This window comes from Lipophrys pholis (genome assembly GCF_963383615.2).
Source record: "Lipophrys pholis genome assembly, chromosome: 12".
Taxonomy (NCBI): Eukaryota; Metazoa; Chordata; class Actinopteri; order Blenniiformes; family Blenniidae; genus Lipophrys; species Lipophrys pholis.
Window position 1 is genome coordinate 26179251 of NC_137641.1, and position 13560 is coordinate 26192810.

General features: G+C 41.7%; 1 protein-coding gene across 3 annotated transcripts; it reads right to left on the minus strand.

The window, feature by feature from the left end:
• Positions 1 to 1342: 1342 nt before the first annotated feature.
• dab2 (DAB adaptor protein 2) lies at positions 1343 to 9555 on the minus strand. Of its 3 annotated transcripts, XM_080477533.1 has the most exons (15): positions 9349 to 9555; positions 6885 to 7163; positions 6537 to 6676; positions 6095 to 6193; positions 5867 to 5998; positions 5684 to 5767; positions 5382 to 5408; positions 5241 to 5291; positions 5067 to 5129; positions 3785 to 4399; positions 3161 to 3296; positions 2456 to 3073; positions 2189 to 2361; positions 2014 to 2095; positions 1595 to 1924 (listed from the first exon to the last, which is right to left on the minus strand). In XM_080477533.1, exons 2-14 carry the CDS (start codon positions 7027 to 7029, stop codon positions 2036 to 2038), a joined length of 2343 nt encoding a protein of 780 aa, XP_080333659.1. In that variant the 5' UTR covers positions 7030 to 7163; positions 9349 to 9555; the 3' UTR covers positions 1595 to 1924; positions 2014 to 2035. The 3 variants fall into 3 exon arrangements, with proteins under 3 accessions (XP_080333657.1, XP_080333659.1, XP_080333658.1); XM_080477531.1 differs by lacking the exon at positions 3785 to 4399 and having other exon boundaries at positions 1343 to 1924; XM_080477532.1 differs by lacking the exon at positions 3785 to 4399 and having other exon boundaries at positions 1598 to 1924; positions 2018 to 2095.
• Positions 9556 to 13560: the final 4005 nt, after the last annotated feature.

Here is a 13560-nt window from a genome sequence, read left to right on the forward strand (position 1 = left end):
TGAGCTTCCTTTTATGAGATATTGCAGCTGTCTTGTTGCTGATTCTCGTCATTGTCCGTTTGAAAGTGCTAACAGCAAGATTATAAAGCTTCTTTCTCTAGATAAGTGATGTAACTTCATGTGAATTCAACATATGAGTAAGCCATTACACTGATACGTTATATTTTTACCTTTCCTTTTCCTCATAAATTAGGTTCCACCGAGATTTGAACTCAGATCACTGGATTCAAAGTCCAGAGTGCTAACCATTACACCATGGAACCACTACACTGACAGCTGTATCATGAAACAGTTTGACTGAATCTTCTGCTGAGATTACACCGAAAACCTTTTAAAGCTTTGCTTCATGGGCAGCAATGAACGGCGTTAGTGGTTTGTGAACAGACTATTCATCAGGTATGTCTTGTTTGCTCATTTATTGTCACTTATGTTTTGAATCCATAAGTAGAAAGTACAAAATCTGCCCTGCCAGTGTATGTTTGACACATCATGAATGTCTCCCTTTGGATCATGAATTAAATAATTTAAGAAGAAAGTCCTGTGAAGTTAAATGTCAAGGGTTCACAAGAAAAGTTAAAGCTATTTTAATCCTTTTGTAACTACATTTCACCAAAATCGATCTTGAGTTTACCGGCCCAACATAAGAAGAAAATTGAAATACAAACTTTTAGCCAACACAAAATCGTTTTTTGTGCATTTGTACAATTTGACATTAATTTAGAAAATCCCAAACAAGTTTTAATATTCAAATGGGCTACTTTCTGTGATTGAGGCATGTTTTAACAAATTCACACCAACGTCATTCTAAAGCTACTTCAGTTAGCAGTAAGTCCGATCACTGCCTTGTGTTTGTCGGATACTTTTACCTATGTGCAATCCCCAGTAAATAAATCAGAACCCTTTATGAAAGGTTCTCATTTTTATAGTGATACAGGTGTGAATGGACCCTCGTCAGCCGTATGTTTGACACCACTGCCCCAAAGCCGTCTTCAGGTCAGTGGGGCAGGGGCAGACCCCAGCTCACAATGAGCAGAAGCCATGGTAGACCATAAACAGAGACTGTCAGACGCTCCGTTTAAAGACACAGTGGCTTTTGGAATAACTGAGAACACAGAAGTCCCTCAGAGATTTTGAAAACATCGTCTACAGTTAATTTAGTTGAATACCCTGTCAATAGTTGTGATTTTAGTTTAAGAGTGTGCTTTGTGTTTGCTCGCGACAAGCAGAGAATTGCCGTCTGTGGTTTTGGAGTTCTTTAAGAATTAATACTGATGAATTTGGAAATTGGCCTCAGCTGACAAGAGGGAAAGGCAAGGTACACAGACTCACATAGGTGCAATTTAGAGACACCAATTCACGTCATTGTAATATGCACAATACTCAAAAGAAAAACAGGGAGAACATGCAAACTTAAGAGTTGCTCTCTTGCTAAGGTGGGAATTCCAGCCACTAATAACATTACAGGCAAAAAAAATAAATAAATTGATAAGTGTCGATAGAGGATGTCGGTATCAAAAACTACAGCCATCCTAAACTCTGACGTCTCCATTTCTTGAACCGTCTCTCAACCTTCTATCAATGAGCTTGTCAAAGTCATGCAGCATTATGAATGATTATTTTATTCTTTTACAAAGACAGCATCAGCAGTAAACCTCTTTTGGAACATGCCTTTTCTTACACAGCACATTTCTTTCTTCAGCAGATCAAGACACAACATTTACTTCTTAAATCAGTGGTCTTGAGGAAAAAGGGGAACTACTGATTGTGAAGAAGAAAATAACACCATCAGAGGTACAGGTGTAAATGAAGGGTGGGGTGGGGGGGGCGAGAAGGTAGAAAAGTTCATCAATTGGATTGTCTTGCACAGAGCAGCTCGTCCCGACGATGTTACTCAATGTAAAGGTCTCCTTTTCCTCCATTTGAACTGTGGGGTCAAAAGAAAAGAAAACTGTGAAAAAAAAACAGGCCGACAAGATGAATTGTCTGACGGAATAAACAAAGATGATGACATACATACTGATGGGCCAAGTCGTGATCAAGCAAAAGGATTTCCAAAAGGATCCCCAAAAGAAGCTGGCTGACCAACAGAAGCATCCTGCAATCAGAGAAGTCGTCCGTTAAATACATTGATCGTGACATTTCCACCCCGGACGGTTACAAAAATATGAAGCTGTGTCAATTACTTTACCATAGCTACAGGTGGTGCTCCAAAGGGACCGGAATTTGGGGCTCCAAATGCTTGATCAAACATGTCCTGATTGACTCCTTGGCCTTGGGAGGGGGCAGAGGAGAAGGCAGCGTCAAGGAGCCCAGAATTCAAGTTTTGTGCCGGGGCGGCAGCAGGAGCAGCCATTGTGGCATCTAGATATGAAACAGGAGAATTGGTGAGGGGGTCGCAGATGTACGGATGATCAAGCAAAGTTGTGACCGTAGACAAAGGGTGCGGCATATTTACCATTTGAAGGCGACGACAACTGATTAATATCAAAGTCATCGTGATCTGCGGCGTCCTGAGCCATGCCTACTTTACTGGAAAAGTACTGATCAAATGCACCGGCTTCTTTGTTGTTGGGGTCCGGAGCAGAGCTGGACACAAGTTCCCCTTTCCTCGCAGGGATCGCAGGCGGTTTGGCAAGCTGGAAGTCCTTGAACATGTCCTTTCCAGTCTTCTTCTCTCTATCTCCAAGTGGATCCAAAGCTGTGAAGGCACTGTTTTCTACTTTTGGAGGGGCGTCCTTTACGGGCGGTCTTGGAGGTGGGGGGCGCGATGGGCCATGCTGATCACCCATTGCTGGAAATGCACCCGGTTGGAAAGGATTGGTCATGGCAGGCTGACTCCAAGCAAGATGAGGTGGAGAAAGGGGTGGGGGACTGAAATGATGGGGCATCTGCTGGCCCCAGGCAGTGGGTGGTATAGGTAAACCACCAAAGGCAGATGGCTGTGGGTAGGCAGGCATTTGGCCTGGAACCGTCATTCCTGGCATGGAGAACATGGCGGGCGCAGCAGCGGGGGCTCCCCACATACCTGGAGCGGGCATGCTTACGGTAGCTGCTGGACCCAGCTGAAGGTTCCCTTACCATAGCAAAACAATGAACACAGTTATTAGCAGGAAAGGAAACGGGACTAAAAACACGTCTGAACAAGGGGACGTGGTTTTACCAAGGGCAGCTATGGAGGAGTTTGCAGAGTTTGTGGCTGCATTGTTGAAAAGGTCAGCTTGAGTGGAGGATACCTCGGGAGGACCAGAAGCAGGAGCAGCAAACAGATCTGCTCCAAACAGGTCAATTGGTGTGGACTAACCACAAATGGAATAATAGGAAAAACAAAACAAAACTATGAGGTAGTGCTGGATCACAATCACATGGCTTCAAACTTAGCTGTGCAGCACTAAGAACTTCATATTTAACAAGTGCAAATAATATTTTTATACAATTATGAATACGACCAAGTTTACCTTAACATGGTACAAGTGCATGCTTGGCTACTTACCAGCGGTCTATCACCGAAGCATGAAGGTTAGGAAGACAGATTTTAAGCAGAGAAGACAGTCGATTGTACAGCATTAAGGTCGAAAAAGCATATGACCACTAGTGCATGCATAAAGACAAGCCCTTAACCCAAGACCTTCGGTCTCATCTCAACCCAGTGCACATCCTGTCAAACACCATTGAAAAAACCCCAAAACTCAAGAGTGGGAGATGTTAGCTCCAAATGTGCAGCAAACCCATTTTAATGCACGACACATGCAGCTTCATGAAAGTTGATGTGGCTTTGTAATTTCACCTTTGCACTCCTTCGGCCTCGTCCAGACTTAGAGTTCTGCGGAGGCGGGTTTATGACAACCGAGTCCTTGCTATGAGTCACGGGCGGTTCGGGGTGATGAGCAACGCCGTTAGAAGCGTGGGGAGTTTTCAAAGGCGAGTCAAAAAATGGGTTTTTGGTTGAGAGAGCTAATCCAGAATCATTTCCGTCCATCATGGTAATTGTGCTGCCCTGAGTTATTGTGCCCCCCAGTGGCCACTGTCCGTTACTTAGAGCCAGGATCATGGTCTTACTGGATAAACCATTCATCTGCTGACTGAGATGTTCGGAGTCTTCACTCAAACCACCGTTAATAATTGTCTTATTAGTGCTGCCAGCAGTGTTGTTTTGGTGGTCGCTGGTGAGGGAGATCTGTGGATTATCGGCCGCCAGGCGAGAGGACGAATTAGAAAGGGGGTCATCTCTGAAAGGGTCACTGTCTGGCGCTGGAAAGTAGCCAAAAGTTGAGGAAAAGGGATTCTCTGTCTGGGGAGATGCCCTATGGTCAGGGAAAGTTGGAAACGAGTTTCCCTTTATGCAATTCTGATTGCTGTCAACTTCAGCGGAAAAGTCCAGCAAGAGAATATCATTAGAGTCCTGGTTAACATGAGAGGAACAGTGAGAGAGACAAAAAACAAACAAACAGATTTATGATTCAGTTTGGCAACAGATAAACACGTGTTAACAAAATGAACAATTAATCAAAATGGTGTGAAAAGACAAAAACGGTTTAAAGCTGCTATTTGTAGAATATCAAGTCAACTTAATAGCAAATCAGAGTCCAGAGTCCATCTTTAAACAACGAATATTAAATAGTTTGTCAGCATCTTTGAATTTGGAGTGAAACGAGAGGCAATGACTTGTTTCAGCAAGCGAGATGTAAAAGATTACCAGGAATATAAAACTCCAGCGGGCATTCCAAGCCAATAACAACTTCAATGTAAACAGCTTCTACTAGTAGCAGCTTTAAAATGTAATAAATAACAATGAGATTGGCAAACATGAAGCATAAACCCAATTCTTTAAAAGAGTAGTCTTTTCAAATGATTTTCTGTTTTTAGTAAATTCTTCAATTAAAAAAAGAAGAAAAAAGCCAACTTTTTTTAGAATTGAGTTTGAATGAATACACACGTGGGATGATCTGGAGGGTGCTCAGATTATCGAATGGAGCCGTTTAGCCACTTGCAAACACTTCTCTCATAAAATATTTGACAAAAAGCACACTATATGAAGGACACGCTCTACACTGGGGCATTATACTTACATTCGGAGAATGGATGTCTGGAGGGGTTGACATGGCTCCAAAAAGGTCATGCTGCTCCACTGGCTGGATGTCGAAAACAAACAGACATACTGTATTTATCATCTCATAAAAGAACCAAATCCAACATTTGATTGTACTCTTTGTAAGCTGCCAACAGAACAGAGCAGATCTTACTTGGGCAGCTTTTGCTTCATTACCCATACTTAGGGCGGCATCATTTCCGTTCTGAAGTAAAAACAAAAAAAGAAAAAATAAAGTTAAACAAAATGACAGAAAAAAGAAATTAAGAAAAAAAAATTATTTCCAAGTGCTTACCTCAACTACAGCGCTGCCATTTTCACCCTGTGTAAACAGAGGCCGACTGTTAATGATTACACTTGTTTTTTTAAATTCACAGACGTGTGTCATTTCAAAAGAATTTTCTAAAGTTGTGATTCACTGAGGGAACACAGAGAGGCACTGTTGACTTTCAGGAGGCGCATCCAGTTGTGGATGTACCCCGTCAACCCTCCGAGGTGACAGCACAGAGGGCTTTTCCTTCGATTTCGAAGAAAAAAAAAAAAAAAGAAGAAAGAAAAGCCGTCACTGCCAAACATGTCCCTGTTTGAGTTCATTACCTTCTGTAAGGCCTCTGCCTCTTTCTTCCTCACGTTGAAGATGACCTGAAAGAGGTCTTTCAGATCGATGACCAGAGGCTCTGCCTGTGTGGTGAAAGAATGATGAGTCGTTTTTATAGCAGCACACTCATCGTCCTTTTCCTTTTTCTTTTTTGTTGGTCACACTTGTGGTGTCCATTTTACCTGCTGTGCAGTCTTTATGGCGAAGAACTGATGCTGTCCCTCTGCTCCACACACATACCCAAAAGCCCTGTTATCTGTTACATCTCTGGCGATGAAGGAGATCTTGTTCACAATATGCTCATGCTCAATTACCTAAGAAACAAGAACATTTAGTTACCGTCTCAGATAAAACTCCTTTCACCTCCAAACTACAATCCAACGTCAACGTCGGTGACGAGCAGAACTCACTCCTGATCTCTCGTCGATAATTTTGATGCCCGACATGGAAATGTTGACCCAGATCCTCTGTTTGTGCTTGCCTTGGGAGCGAGCAGCTACCGCCATGCCCTGGAGAGAAAGAAGCAGAAAATCCGAGTCTGTTTGTGAAGCCCCCCGCAGAGAGCAGCGAGTTATTAACTGGAGGAAAGCGGAGGCAGACAACAGCGCACATACAGTCACGAAATAGACTGATATACTGAGACTTATCAGTTTTCTGCTTTTTGTCTCTCCTGTGATCCGTGTCATCAATGTGCTCTCTCTCCTTTTGCATGCAACGTTTTACAAGTTGGTGTAACGTTCGTGCATTTCTTTGCAATTCACGGTCCTTTTGGGTACTCGACAGCCTAAAAATTAACCTGCCTTCTAAGAAGCCCACTGCTCATAGGACAAGGTTATAGCTCCCATGTTTTACCTTCAGCTTCATCATGGAGTCTTGACACATCTTGTCTCCCCGGGCCTCTGGGACATCATCAATGCCAATCAGCTTGGCCTTGTACCTCACACCATCTCCTTGAAACCTGCCCAGCAGGTACTCATCTGTCTTCTCAGGCACTGTAAAGAGTGGATAAAGCATGATTCAGGCCAAATCGCGGTAAACTGATAGTTGAATCCTGAATAATTAGGCCAAAACCAACAAAAACATAGTCAACAGTTATATGGAACATCACTTTCAACCGATGGACAGCAGATTGTTTAGAAAGGTTGTCCCATCAATAGTTAATATCTTCTCCCAGTTCATGCCATCATATCATCCAATCACCTCTCTTCTTCTCTTTCTTGAAGGGGACTTTGGATGGAGTTGTTGCAGGAGAGTTGGGAGGAGTGTTGGTGGTCGAGGCTGCTGTTGGAGAGGCGACGCCGGGATCAGCAGGGACCGGCACGCTGTTTTCCACCTCCGCGGACATGGCGTTGGGAGTCGGCCTCTCTGGACAAGTGCACGATCAGAGGTAAAGCAGACGGCAGCTCCGGGTTCAGGGGCAGTCAGGTAAACCGAGCGTGTGACTCTTTAACACCCACACATGCTTCTCTCGCCACCTGTCTGAAGCACACACAAGAAGAGAAGCAAATTCTGGTTAAAAAAAAAAACTGCCTAGAAGATACTGGAATTTAAATAGCTGCCATTTAAGTGCAGATAAAAGGCTTTGAGAGTCACTACTGCAGTGATTTGTGGCCCATCATAAGCAATTATATCATGCAAGAACGCACAGTAAACATTTACAACCACAGGAGCACTCATCAGAGAGATGACAAGACATATGACCAATAAAACACCAAGGTCCCATAGAACACACACACACCTCATTTGGCTTGTTGAAATAAAATTACCAAAATACCACACAAAATGTAAAATGTCTCACTTCTGCACAGATATACAAGAATTCTGCAAATTATCTTTCTGATAAGATAATTGTCAATTAAGCTGCATCATGTGATTTGGCACACCAATAAAAAAAAGCTTCAGAACAGTGAATTGCATCTGCATATCAGAAATCACACCATCGCCTAGTCAGCCAACACGTCCTGAACAGCCCACAACACAATGTCTTATAAAACACACACGGCGTCACTAAAGACATCTCCCTCAGCTGTACCAAAACAGCTTTAAACCGAGTCATTTGGACGTGCAATGAGACAAATGTGTACAGAAGAAATCCAACAGTCACATTCAAGTCAAGCAGGAAAAAAAAAAAGCAATAGAAAAAAAGACAAAAAAGAAAACGCTGCTCTATACCAGAACTGGAAATCCACCAACACAAACATTGCTGTGTGGGGACGCACATACCTTTCAGGACCAGCTCCCGAGGCTACACTGGCCACAACACCAGAGAAAAAGAGCCTGTGAGCACTAAAGGGCAGACCGAAGGTTGGAAACGGGCAAAGGTTGTGCAATTACCTGAAGTTAATCTTACACTAGCAGAGCAGAAGATCTCGTGATGCCCAGCTGAGCAAGAAGAAATGGAAATCTCAGCAGTCTATAAAACCTAATCTCAGTGATGGTGACATCTATATTAAAAAAAAAAAAAAAAGTTAAATCAAATGGTTCATACCATAAAGGAAAATAGAGCAGAGAATGCTAAATGATATATATGAATGTAAAGGTTCAGGTCACCAAGTACAATCCAGTTTTAAGCCTCAGTATGAAGGATAGTGATTCAGTAAATAAGTCAAACCTGCAAGCGAGAGCATGTTTTGATGCTTCACAAGAACAACCGTGCCACTGTGGAACAATAAAAACATTGCTTTAAGAGCCAGTGCCAGCACTGAAATTAAGGAAACGGGGCACAATGTGGCCTTGTATGTTTTCTTTTTTTAACTGCAGGGCTCGCTGCCATGCTGGGAAGCGTCAAGCCTTTAACACATACAGGAGGATGACACATGACTGCACTTGACTCATCAAGTGGCTGCAGAGGTGTGAAGAGTCCCACTAGCTGGAGGAAAGCCTAATAATTAAAACAACAAACAAACAAAAGAATTAAATAGTTAGCTCTTTGTCACAAATGTGAGTTGAAGAATAACGTGTTTAACAGCTCCTCCCAAAAGGCTGCCAACAGAAAGCAGATTGAGGCGAAATCCTGAGGTCTTTATAGCATGCAGCAGTGGCACAACAGAAACAAGGGGGCTGGTGAGAGAAAAGACGAGGGGGCTGAATTTATATTTGTCAGCAGAATAAAAAGGCAGCACAAGAGCAAGAAATGTCACAATCCTGGGCCGTCAGGAAACGTAAACTACTGCACATCTGGAGGAAATCAGGGAATGACTCAGTCTGCAAGTGAATGAGATGGTGAAATACCACAGGCCCACTGTGGACACTGGAGGCATGCAAACACTTTCATGCAACATGGAAACGCTTTTGTTTGTGCATTAAACTGGACGAAGTGAGTGGACAGAAGAGGCTATGTACCGTTTGAAGTTTTCAATATAAATGCGTTTGAGGAGAGGCAAAGAGGAAATGGTCAAGAGACAGGAGAAGAGCCAGAAAACACTGAAATATCTCCAAAAAGTGACAATCTAAGGAAAAAAACGAGCTGATTTTAGGTTAAAATCTAAAAATAAATATATATATATACACACACACTACCCCTGCTCCTCATGGAGGCTTTTTTTTCTTCTTTTTTTTTTAAGCAAGCGAATTCATCTTGTAAAACTTTGTAAGCGACCACCTGAAGTCGACCTGTAATTAATGCAGGGACGGAAAATAAGGTTGGAAAGACACAACGAGGTACCTGTTGGAAAATGCGCGCAGTGGGAATCCAGCCGTGCTGATGCCTCCGCGAAATGAGTACGAATCAAACACAAGCCTCGGCAGGGGAAGAGAAAAAAAAAAAAAAAGAGAAAGAAACGAGCAGGAGTCAGATGTTTTCCGCCAAACGCTGCGGACAGAAAGGAGAGAGAGCTGCGGACTCCACGTTTAACCCCTGCGTGTCTGACGCGCTGCCACTGACAGGCTGCGGGCTTCAGGAGGGGAGGGGCGGAGAGAGGGAGGGAGGGAGGGAGAGAGAGAGAGAGAGAGAGTAGTTATATAGTATGTAGGTCAAAACAGACATCCTCCATCCATACTGTGAGATAACTGTTTTTAAAAGACGTTTTCATATATCATTATAAATTTCCTTACCTGATTTCTTTTTTTCTTTTTTTTAATCTGTGCACTGTGTACATTTAAAAACCTAGAATAATAATAATAATAATAATAATAATAATAATAATAATAATAATAATAATAATAATAATAATAATAACAACAACAATTAATTAGGCTTTTCATTTTTGTAATTAATTTCAGAGCTTGTAATTCAATCATGATGTTTTTTGGTGTCAAACATTTCTTGTGCAGACGGAAACGCGGGTTCAATCCGGCCTTTGGTATAAAGTGTCAGGCCCAGTTTATGTGACATTGTTTTAAGTGAAAACGCGTGTTTTTTTTGCGCTTTGTGCGGGCCACATCGGAAGTGTGCAGCGGCCAGAAGCACAGGCTTTGTTTCTGACGGACACAATAACCAAACTATGAACGGCAGAGCACATACATGAAGTCATGACAATTTCAACACGGCGACCAACTTTGATCGTTTGTGAAAACACATAACGACAATAATCACAATCCTGGAGCTGCAGCGTTTCACCTACGCTTCATTAAACTCTCAGTCTCTTGTAATCAAAAGAATATTTTCCTCCAGAAACAAAACCTGTTCATCCGACCGCTGTGCACTAAACCTCTGAGGGTTTTACCGTCCGTCTACTCACACGTGTGCAGAGGAACTGTTTAATGCGGCAACGCATAGTGCTCATGCGCAGAAGCTATGTTTCATAAAAGTTGCGTTTTCCCCGTTTACACGGAGACGGAGCATTTTCAAAAAGTTCCACCCTGGGAGCCGTTTTCTAAAAGCTGCATTTGAGCACTGTTGTTGTGTAAACGGACTCCCAACAGACAAAATAACCCAAAATTAAAAAGGATTAATCCTGACAGCTTATTATTTTATAAAATGTTTTCTAAACACACACTGTATGAATAGTTCTTTAAATTCAAAAGCACATCAAATGTGTTGCTTCATGTTTTGTGAATTATTTAGCTATACCAGATAAATTACCCCCCGAAACACTGGGAGAAATACATTAATGTCAATAAATACATTTTCTGTCGATCTTCCTTCAAAGTTTGAAATAGTGAAGTTTATTTTTTGGCATAATATCTTGTTAGTTTTTGTTCTGCTCTTTTTTTGTGTGTCAGACAAGCTACAAATCTGCAATATTTGAGCGATACAGTCGGGGAAAAAAGATGAAGCCAAGCTGTATTCAACATTTGGAGTAAACATTGCTTTTGAGGAAAATTTTAATGGAAAAGAGAGAATAAATGTATTCAGGTCTTCAGAACTGCAGCATTCAACCAAACCACCAAAACGAAACACAAACTCCTGATACGGAGGAGAAGTTGGTGACCTCTCAACATTTGGCAAGCGACTGTGTTTGGACATTTGTGCATCTCTTTGTGTTTTCTCAAACCCACAATGATGAAGTAAATACTATGATATAGGTAAAAATAGTTGTGTTAATCATAGAGAAAGGTGCTATTGTTGTGGTACTACAAGCAGAAACACCAGTTAGTGTACTAGAGACGCATTCATCCTAAAAATATACAAACCTTTGCTCGCCCTGACGCACGGCACACAGAAGAATACTGTAGGTGAAAATATGTTCCATTTTAAAAAATATACTAAATGCTTTTATAGGTCATATTTACAAGACATTTGTAGGACATCAGTATTCAATCATTCATAGTTAATCTTTAAGCAGGGCTGAATCCCATTCAGCGATTTATTTCAGCTGGAAGTGGTGAGATGTGTGTAATTTTACTCAGGTTTGATATTGTAATTGTCTTGAAGTGCAGAAATATCCTTCAGCAACACTTCGGGGTCAAGGTTTGTGCCCTCTGGAAGGATTAACATGTATAATTCCGTTGTATGAAATGGAGGAATGAGAAGAGACCGGAGAGCCTGGGCCAGAGTGCCAAAGCTCCTCCGCTGCTAACGCAGCACAATTCTTTTGAAAGTGCAGGCATGACATTTCCTTTGCTTTGCCTTAATCTTACTGCCGTTACAGTAAACCGATGGCTGGAACTGGGTGATCAGCCTCGTCTGTATAAACATCTATTTGGTGTCTTTGTGCTCCTCAGCCACGGTGTAATGACAGTTTTTATATTTGCCATGCTGAGGGCTCAGAAGCATCTGTGATATTCCCAGGGAGACGATCCTCAGCTCACACTGGGAGTGTTTCTGTTGATTGTTTGCAGAGGCATTCACTGATTGTCTGGGGATGATTCAAACATTAACTGCTGCTATAAGCTTAGTTAGGCACGCCTGTGAAAAAAAAAAAAAAACCCAACAACTGAGGACTCGAGCTGATTCCGCATAAGCAAACTGTTGTGAAGGGAAATCTGTAGCAGCTACAAACCTGTGTAAATGTCAACACTGACATCTGCACTGACAAGAGGAATGATGTCAATGTGGCTTTTGCGTGCGGGTTGGTGGGTTTCACTTCTGTAAATCCGAGTGTTTCCATTACTTTGGTGCGCCGTAAGCGGCCAGTGAATTACAGGGGTTACGTTCAACACATGAAACAGCAGGTTCACATCTCGGCGCTGGTGGCGAGGAGCTGAAACCGTGAAAAATAATCATTGCAAAAAAAAATGCAGTATTTTGACAATGAGAGACAATAAGTGTAGTAGTTGGAACTGATGCCTCATTTTAAGCTGATCTCTGGGATCAAGTTCAATGTGCGTGTTTGCATGTTCTCCCTGTGTGGGTTTCCTCCCACAGTCCAAAAACATCAGCTTGAGCTTCATTACTGACTTTAGTGTGAATGTGAGTGAGTGTGGTTGACTGTATCTCTGTGTTCGCCCTGTGATGGACTGTCCAGGGTGAACTTTGCCTTGACTCAGTCATCTGATGTCAGCTCCGGCACCCTTTGACCCCAAGTTAGATAAAGTAGTGAGGGAGATGGATGGATGAATAAAAACGGCCTTATCCTGTGTGATTACCATATTTTCCGAGGCCACTTCACCAAATAGTAATACACACTTTTATCCTTGATGTTGACATTTGTTTAATGCTAAACCGCCATCAAACAACCAGAGACACTATATCTTCTCTGTTTCCTCCTCAAAACTGAGATAACCCCTGAGAGTGAATTTCATCACATTTAGCTCTCGTGTTCATGTTGACTGAGGCCCTTTTGGGGGGAAAAGCAATATCCTAAATATTAATAGATGCCATTATTATTAATTATTAATTATTATTATTATTATTATTATTATTATTATTATTATTATTATTATTATTATTATTATTATTATTATATTAATGCAAGCCTACTGCATTCTCATGATTAAAAAAATATTAGTGTTGTGTGCCATTTTTCTAATTTTCTCATTTAAGAAGTATTCAAAGGTTGACAAAAATAAAGGTTTTCTCTTTGTTGGCCTGATTATCATACATTTATTTAAATATTGTTGTAGCGTACATAATCATTCAGTTGTTGTTTTTTGCGTTATTGTCAATTATACCTTTTTGTCCTTTTTTAAAATACAATTTCTCATGTCTGACTTTAGTTGATATCGTCTATGACCCACCCGAACACTCTTTACTACTCACACTCACCAGCCACATTTAGGTAATCTAACGGGATCTTGTAACGCTAATTCATTTTTGATGAGACACTCTGCTGTATGTCGACTTCAATCCACTGGAATCGATGCGACAGTTGGGTACTTGAAGGCTGTTTTTGAATGCTGTGATTGGAACTATCGAAAAAGACCTTGATCATGATGCTGTTCAGTTCAACAAGAACAAGCCTGTAGACAAAAGATAACTGCTCTGATGATCAGAGGGAAAATAGCACAGAATTACTTGACTAACCTGAAAAGCTTTTCTTCTGCATCACATTAC